The 9,315-nt window shown below is 41.3% G+C and overlaps 1 protein-coding gene across 1 annotated transcript; it reads left to right on the forward strand.

Moving 5' to 3' along the window:
* Window positions 1-262: 262 nt before the first annotated feature.
* On the forward strand, window positions 263-8,456 carry LOC143439032 (olfactory receptor 6X1). The gene is made up of 2 exons (XM_076924757.1): window positions 263-535; window positions 6,038-8,456. The coding sequence occupies exon 2, from the start codon at window positions 6,120-6,122 to the stop codon at window positions 7,056-7,058; it is 939 nt and encodes a 312-aa protein (XP_076780872.1). The 5' UTR covers window positions 263-535; window positions 6,038-6,119; the 3' UTR covers window positions 7,059-8,456.
* The last annotated feature ends 859 nt before the right edge of the window (window positions 8,457-9,315 follow it).

The following is a 9,315-nucleotide window of genomic DNA, read 5'->3' on the forward strand; positions in this document are numbered from 1 at the left end:
GAAACTAAGAGAGTGAACTTTTAGTAGGAAAAGTGTAGGCTCTCGGATGAAGATTAATTGCCTTAAGAATACAAGGATGATGAATACCAATTAAGACTCAGAAACTGAAAGTTCTTGAGCTTGACTTATAAATAAACTTTTAGTGAGAACTTTCTTTTCTCCCAGGACTATCTGAAGTTCATCCATGGGGACTGGTGTCTCAGAGGAGACTAGAAAGGTGGCCCACTGACAAGTCATTATTTTCAGAGAAGAAAAGTTGGACTGGCATGAACTTGTCCATTAATGCAAGTCTTCTAAACACTGAGGAATTTTCTGATTTCTTAAAGTATTTATGGAGAGAATTCAGTGATGCTGAAAGACACTTGCCTTCAGATCTGAAAAGGGATTCATTTGTTTTTTACAGGAAGTAAAAGAAACATTTTTTTTTTGGTTTGGATTATACTGTCTTTCTGACAAGATTCCGTTTCTCTCAGAAGAACCGAGAGCAGAGGCACACTTCTGGACCAGAACTGCTTTCTTAGGCATCCTCAGTAGTGTAAGTATCTCTTGGCTACAGAAAGGAAAAAGTTATTTCTTGGGATAAGGTTTTGTTTTTCTCTAAAATGAATAAATACAGTTAACCTTGATGCATGGATATCATCAGGCAGATTTTAGCAAATGAATTTCAATCTCATAATGAAAAATCACGACAAAGCCCTCAACCTCTTTCAGGGAAAATGACATTTTTCTCTTGCACCAGAATGCTGAGTCCCAACTAGGTGTTTACTCGAGTTCTACCACAGTACCATCCTCAAGGAGTGACTCTTGGTAGTTCCCCTTGTGAAATGTATACTACATAAGATCTGTGCTTTAAGGCTCTAGCGTGCTGGGAATCTTCAAGTTAACTCCATGACCAAAAACCTTAAAAACTTGAATTTGCCTATGTCAACAATTAAAAACTTAAAGTAAGCAAGATTTAGGGCACTATTAAACTTTGGCTCAAATCCAGAAAATAAAATACATATATTAACACATTTTTTTCTTCTTCTAAGACAATGAAAAATTTAAAAGGGGAAAATCCTTTATTACAGCAACAGAACTTAGAAAAAGTAACACAGTCTCAAGACAGTCAGCATTGAATGAGTTAAGAAAGACAAGTGTACTAAGGCAACCTGGGAATGCTGGAAGCAGAGAAAGAAAGAGAGAGAGAGAGAGAAGGAAGGAGAGAGAGAAAGAAAGAAAGAAAGAAAGAAAGAGAGAGAGAGAGAAGGAAGGAAGGAAGGAGAGAGAGAGAAAGAAAGAAAGAAAGAAAGAAAGAAAGAAAGAAAGAAAGAAAGAAAGAAAGAAAGAGAAAGAAAGAGAGAGAAGGAAGGAAGGAGAGAAAGAAAGAAAGAGAAAGGAAGGAAAGAAGGAAAGAAAGAAAGAAAGAAAGAAAGAAAGAAAGAAAGAAAGAAAGAAAGAAAGAAAGGAGAAAGAAAGGAAGGAAGAGAAAGAAAGAGAGAGAGAAAGAAAGAAAGAAAGAAAGAAAGAAAGAAAGAAAGGAAGGAAGAAAGAAAGGAACGAAGGAAGGAAGGAAGGAAGGAAGGAAGGAAGGAAGGAAGAGCGAGCATTTCCTGTTTAGGAAAAGATAGACCATGAAGATTTACATGCAGTAAAGCCCTAATAAGGAGAATCCAGGCACACCAACAGACTTGGAGACAGTCTGTAGTACATTGTCTTTGTTATGACATAACCCAGGTGTCTAAAATACAAGTACATATCACATATAAATGCATGAATACATCAGTCTACATAAACTTCTAAATAACTGGGGGAATACTGCCAACAGCTATGAACTTATACATCATGTATCAGATGTCATTCAAGGGTTTATTTCACACTCTCTTCTATATGCAGGTCCTGCAGATACTATTGAAATCCTCAGCTTAGCATCTATGGATAAATCCAAAAAAGATAATTCAGTCCTTTAAGTATTCAGATACAGACACGGCCAGACATAGTCATGTCTAACAAGACATCCTTGTTAGAAGGCTATAGATACAGTCTCTTAGCTGGCCTGAATCTAGAAAGTTGGAGTAGAGTTTCTGCGGAGGGGACTCCTAGGCTGAGATCGAGAAGTCAAGTAGGACTTAGTCTACAATGCAGATAGTGGGGAAGAGCATTAGGACAAGGAGAGCCCATTATGTAATAATTGGTCATGCAATAATTGAAAAGCAAAGGAAAGGGTGGATCTCTCAGGGAATTAGAGCAGGGTGAGCACACTGTGTGTGCAAAGGGTCACACAGAGGATGGTTTAGTCGGACTGGGGGCCTGTATGGTCTTTGTTGCAAGTCTGCTCAAGTCTGCCATTTAGCACCAAAGCAGGCAGTCAAAACCAAAGCAAGTGAGTCTGGCTGTGCTACAGTAGAACTGTGTTTAACAAAACAGGGTAGTGATTTGCCACTTTGAATCCGAGTGAGCCTGTGTGGAACACAGAATTGGGGAAAGAAGAAAGAAACGTGGCAGGTGAGGCTGGAAAAGTAGACAAGGCGAGGTCATCAATGGCCTTGAATGCTGTACTAAGAAGGATGTGAGCAATCGACCTTCCTACAGTTTGAGCTGTGGGTAGGAAAGGATGTCGGAGATGAAAAGAAAGGGAGCCCAGTGAGGGGCTGTACTTTTACAATGCTGAAAGTTTAAAGACACAGACTTAAACTCCAATATGAGATCCAACCCAGGGTGGAGGAAGGAGCTAACTCATCGATCTCCTGCTCTCTGGGAAGGTGGAGGAGTGTCATCTGACTCCACACGTCACACATTCCTAATAGGGAATTAAAACGTCGACAGAATATAGGACTCAATTTTGGTAAGCATATAGATTCTAGTGTTTTAACTGTGAAGCATTAGTTTCCTAAAGTTGTGTTGTTGTTGTTGTTGTTGTTGTTGTTGTTGTTGTTGTTGTTGTTGCTATTGCTGCTGCTGCTGCTGCTGCTGCTGCTGCTGCTGTTGCTGTTGCTGTTGTTTGGTCTGAGGGGTTGTTGTCACTTGTGTGTATGAGATATCCAGCTTCCTTCAGAAATATCACAAAAGTTCACAGGGTGCTCCAAACCTTGCCTGTACCACTGTCTGGGAAGCTGCCACCTATTTCCTGATGCCTCTATTAGCTCAGCATCCCTTCCCTGGGCCACTCCTGTTAGGAACACTCCTCTCAACAGGCTCTGTTCTTCCATTAGCATCTTTTTATTGCCACTCCAGGATCCTCATTATTCCTGTACCAATCCAGATCCCTTAGAGAAGGAGGGAAAAAAATGGCTCTTTCTTGTCTGCACCCTGTGTGGTTACCTGGATACCATGTTGTTACTATGAACAGGATCTCAAATGGACTCATGCAGATACCACCTAGACTTACTCCATAAAGTTTAGTTCCACTTGCACGTGTGTTAGGGATAAAAGCTGACATTACACTGCCTACCCATGAATCTTTCCATGAGAGCAAGACTCAAGACCCTCTCCTACAAAAACAATATGACTCCATCTTCAGGAAAAGCCTGACTCCCAGCTCCAATTCATATGAGATTCCTTACTCTGCTTGTAGTTCACAACGTTGGATCCTTGCCCCATCCCTGAACTCAATTTATGCTTCTTTTACTCTGACTCTATTCTCTGTCCATGTGTCTCTGGGTAAAGGATGTTTGCTGAGTCTCTCCAAAGAAACCTGTGTGTGACTCTACCAAGTGACTTTTCATTCACTGGTTCATATTACAGTTATCATTCAGAGGGTTTATATATCCTGATTAAGTGGCGAGCTCCTTAGTGGCCTATGGAATTTGAAACATAACAAGCTTTCATCAAGTGCTGGTGGAATCCATCCATCTGATTCTCCAATTCTGGAGTGATTAGCACTAGGACATTTTATATTAATCTGGAGAGGCTTCCACTCTCCTCTACATAGAAAAGAAAGGCAATTCCATGGCTTCCCTATATTTAAAAGTCCAGGCAGATGGCCAGTTACATCAGCCATTAATGCAAAGTCAAAATTTCCTCCCTTTCTCCTTACCATTTCTTGGAAAGTACTCAGCTTATGATATTACAGAAATAACCTTGTCTTGGTCTGGAGAAGAGAAGAGATGAAACAGAGGAACTTTTCTTCCCTAACCTCTCATTGTTCACTCACATTAGAGAGACATTAAGCCACCTATCAGTGAGACAGAGGCGTTCTCCTTCAAGCTGCTTTTGGTGTACTTTAAAACTGTACAGTTCATTTCCCAGTACTCTGTCTTACACATTTCAAAGGAAAATGACAAAGAAGAATGCTCTCATTAACACAGGCCATCATTTTACGGTTTTCTAATAAACTTTACCAGAATCAAAAGAAAATCCTGTCTATGAAAATTGCAATGGGAATGGTTTATTTACCAATGATAGGTAATGAATCATATAAGAAGGTTTTGATAGACATGTGTTTTTCCAGGATCTTCCATTTGGTATCAATAGCAGCTGCTTGTATTATTTAAGTTAATGTCTATAGTTCCAATATGCGCGCGTTATGTGTTTCCATATATCAAGTAACTGACCCTAGAAATTTTAATTTAAAGATATTTTTCTACTTCCTCCAGAGTCTTGTTTACTCAGTTTGTATCATTTTATTAAATCCCAGTAAAAGAAAGAACCTTAATTAGAGTGTGGACCCATTAACAAATATTTGATTCAAAGCTAAGCTTATAGGACAAAATCACAAATACTCAGGAGAGAGACAAGAGGATGTACAAGTCCAGTCTGGGCAAAATAGTGAAGTCCAAACTAACCAAGGCTGACTGTGTCTCAACCCTTTTCCCTTTCTCTCAACAACAACAAAGAAAGAAAATTATAAAACAAATAAAATTTAAGGCATCCACTCTAACTTTCATCCCACCCACTTATATAATAGCAATGATTTTTTTGTTTGTTTTTTTGTTTGTTTGTTTGTTTTTGTTTTTCGAGACAGGGTTTCTCTGTGTAGTCCTGGCTGTCCTGGAACTCACTCTGTAGACCAGGCTGGCCCTGAACTCAGAAATCCACCTGCCTCTGCCTCCCAAGTGCTAGGACTAAACGCCTGCACTACCACTGCCCGGCTAGTTACTTTTATAAATACATGTAACATGAGTTTTCTTCACTACATCTGTACTATTATGTAGAGCCTGTGCTAGAGACATAGCAGAGGGATACAATATTTGTCTAGCATATACCTGCTCCCAGGTTCAAACCTCACCACCAGAAAAATACTTTTCTTTCAGAATATACTATAGGTATAAGGGTTAAGTTCTCAGGACCTCTCAGTTGTGTTTATACATGTGCTTCATATATACATTATGCCCTATTTACTTTATTATATGGCTTGTCGAGAGAAAAGAGATTGTATTTAAAATTATTATTTTCATAAGTATATAAGAGTAAAAACTTTTATCATTTTCAAGTTGACGTAATACTTTCAAACTGTACTAAGAGCTGGTTTGAGGCCAGCGTGGTGGCTTAGGAAGGAGAGGTGCTTCAACAAGCCTGACGGCCTGAGTCCAATCTACAGCATCCACACAGTGGAAAGAGAAAATCAACTCCCTCAGGTTGTCCTTTAACTTCTGCACGTGTGCCATGGCATGTATGTACATGTACCCACACATAAATAAATGGAATTTTAAGAATTTAAAGTCGGTTTAGGTGCCTAAAGTCAGATCATCAATCAATAAGGAAGTAATACCTACTGGGTACGTACATGAGGAGGAGAAGGGACCTGAAATACAGCCATGTCCTGAAGGACCATAGATACAAATCTATTACTGTTGTTGTTCCACTTCTCCTTGACTACGCTCTAAAATTATAAAAATCAGGCCGGAGCTGTGGCTGCATGGTAGAGGGTTTGTCTAGCGTGCGTAAAGCCCTGAGATACATTATCAGCACCACTGACTGAATAAATGAATTAGTGAATGAATGAATGAATGAATGAATGAATACCGGTGAATAGCCAACTATTTTTAAAATCCAATTTTCTGTTATTTATAAGAGATACATCTAGAATGTAAGCAAACAACCATTATCTCTTGACTAGAATTATCATCGTAGTCGACATCGTTGTTGTCATCAGATTCTAAGAACTACATCCTTGCTGTCTTCCTAAGAGATTGAAGGACATGAGAAATGGCACTGCAATCACTGAGTTCATCCTCCTAGGCTTCCCTGGCATCCAAGGCTCAGAAGCCCTTCTCTTCATAGTGATCTTTCTCATCTATATATTAACCCTTTCGGGCAATGGGCTCATTATTCTCATTGTCTGGATTGAGCCCAGGCTTCAAACTCCAATGTACTTTTTCCTTTGTAACTTAGCCTTCCTAGAGATCTGGTATACCACCACCGTCATCCCAAAATTGCTAGAAACCTTTGTGGTGTCGAAAACAGTCATCTGCACTGCCTGCTGCCTGCTGCAGGCCTTCTTCCATTTCTTCCTGGGGACCACTGAGTTCTTGATTCTGGGCAGCATGTCTTTTGACCGCTACCTGGCCATCTGTAAGCCCCTCCGTTACCCCACCATTATGACCAGCAATCTCTGCCTACAGCTGGCCCTCAGCTCCTGGCTAACAGGCTTCACTATTGTCTTTTGTCAGACAATGCTGCTTGTACAGCTGCCGTTCTGCGGCGACAATGTCATCAACCATTTCTACTGTGATGTGGGTCCCATCTTGAAAGCTGCCTGTGCGGACACCAGCATATTGGAACTACTGGGTCTCCTGGCAACCATCCTTGTGATCCCAGGCTCACTCCTCTTCACTATCATTTCTTACGTCTCCATCTTATCCACCATCCTACAGATCCCTTCTGCCACTGGCCGCCAAAAGGCCTTTTCTACTTGTGCCTCGCACCTGACAGTAGTCTCTCTGCTCTATGGAGCTGTCTTGTTTATGTACCTGAGACCCACAGCACACTCCTCCTTTAAGATTAATAAGGTGGTGTCCGTGCTAAATACTATCCTTACGCCCCTTCTTAATCCCTTCATTTATACCATTAGAAACAAAGAGGTGAAGGGGGCCCTAAGAAAGGCCATTACTTGTGCAAACACGCATCATGCAAAGTGAAACCTTCAGTACACGGAAAGGAGCCCGGTGCAGACATGAACACAAGAGCTGATAGTGAGGCAAACTTGGAGAAGAGTTTGACAAAGGTCTCCCCCTAAATATCAGAAATCTCAGTACAGCGTTATCCAAAGACAGAGCTATGAAGGTAAACTATAACAGGTAGGGTTCCCGTTAAATGAGGCAGAACTCAGGACTCGCTTAATTACAAGCTAAAGGGAAAAGAGCAATGACAAATGTCAGTGAGTTTTCAAGTGTGTGAAGAATCCTGTTTCCCTCTTTATTGACAACTGTTAGATTTCTGCGGCAGCAGAAAGAGACAGGAAGTCTGGATGTCAATAAACAGGGCTATGTTTATTAGCACATATAGTGAGGGGCAGCCTTTCTCCCCAGAGAATCTTGGGGTCTGCCAAGGAAAAAAGCTGGCTTTGACCTTTAATAGGAGCAGAGTAAGGAGCTAGGAATGAGGAAGTAGTTGCAACCATAGGGAGCTGCATGTCTCTCCATCCTGAAAGAATTGGCCCAAGGGAGATAAGCTATCGTGGGGGAGTGTCTTTACAGACATTCCTTTCTGCGATGACCTGTGAGGCTTAGTGAAGCCATCTGTAATCTCACAGGAATCCTGTTTTACCACTGAGACATTCTATCCATAACTGTATCTTGCTGCCCCTTGCACAAGGCATCCCAGAACTAATTTTCTCAGCCCTATTGCTTTGTAAGAGGAATACACTAGAATCTCCTTATCAGTGCTGATGGTCTTTCAAAAATGTCTAAAACAAATCCACTTTCTGTTTAGTCGGATGTTAATAAGGTCCCCCTCTACCTTGATTGACAGGATACACAATTTTAGGCAAGATAAAAGGGATTCATTCTTAATTAGTACAAAAACTCGAGGGCATCTTGTAAAAAGTTCCTAATTTCTATTTTGTGGATTATTTCCGTTTCTAGAATTTAGTCCCAATAAAACAGGCACAAACAAAAGATGTTTCGGAGCTAATATCACTGAGATCCTTACTGCTCTCATCAGTACTGCTGATGGAAAAAAGAGAACAAAGGACCAAACATGACTGAGGAAAAGTCTGGTTCTATTTCATCATGCCAAGGGATGCCCAAATACCTGAACAAAATCTGTGTGTACCTTACACATCCTTGTCATATGTGTGAGTGTGGAAGTTATTAGTACTTGAATCTGTGAGTCTCAGTCAATCTGTTGTGAGTTGAATAGAAGAGAAAGGCAGGAGAGAGCAAAATACTTTCTTTTGAGGCAAGGCATCATTTCATCCTAATATACGAAGAACCTGACTCTCATACCTGCTGATGCCGGAGTTCACAGCAACACCCCACATTCACCTATCTGTTCTGGGGCTGAATGTTACCACCATTTTTTTTCAATTCTCCATTCTCCAGTCCATACAGACCCTGTACCATCTCAGTGTCCATAATTGGAGGAGCAAATTCTCATACTAAATCTTCATTAGTTAGTACCCTTCTTGGGGTATTTAGTTACTTATTGCCTTATTGACAATAGAATTTTAAAATTGACTAAGAAACCTCAACGACAATTTTATTTGACTTAAAAAAAAAATCCCAGAGCAGGCAAACTGTAAATTTCTGCACCTGCCTAGAGAAGAAAGATAGACACGAGGAAGAAAGGAAATCTGTCATTTGTAGGCAGCCACATAGTGGGGGGGGGGGATACTTCAGAAAATGATGGAAAGGCTCAAAGTAACAGAAAGAGCATACTTTGGCTCTGGCCACTAGAAGAAGAAGAAGAAGAAGAAGAAGAAGAAGAAGAAGAAGAAGAAGAAGAAGAAGAAGAAGAAGAGGAGGAGGAGGAGGAGGAGGAGGAGGAGGAGGAGGAGGAGGAGGAGGAGGAGGAGGAGGAGGAGGAGGAGGAGGAGGAGGAGGAGGAGGAGGAGGAGGAGGAGGAGGAGGAGGAGGAAGAGGAGGAGGAAGAAGAAGGGGAAGGGAAAAGGGAAGAAGGGGAAGGGGAAGAAGGGGAAGGAGAAGGGGGAGGAGGGGGAGGAGGGGGAGGAGGAGGAGGAGGAGGAGGAGGAGGAGGAGGAGGAGGAGGAGGAGGAGGAGGAGGAGGAGGAAAACAGACAAATTATACCCGAGTTAGGACTCAGAAGGGCAGACCTGCCCTGCCTAGCCCTCTGCCTGAACTGAACAGAAACAGGTTTCTGAAAAAGTACATTTCTCATTAACTCCCTTGTCTTTTACCATGGTATTAAGTGAACCTGCATTCTGGAGGGGTGAT

The sequence above is a fragment of the Arvicanthis niloticus genome, chromosome 26 (assembly GCF_011762505.2).
Source record: "Arvicanthis niloticus isolate mArvNil1 chromosome 26, mArvNil1.pat.X, whole genome shotgun sequence".
Lineage (NCBI taxonomy): Eukaryota > Metazoa > Chordata > Mammalia > Rodentia > Muridae > Arvicanthis > Arvicanthis niloticus.

Coding starts and splice junctions, on each gene's coding strand:
- LOC143439032 (XM_076924757.1), top strand. CDS start 6,120: ATGAGAAATGGCACTGCAATCACTGAGTTCATCCTCCTAGGCTTCCCT.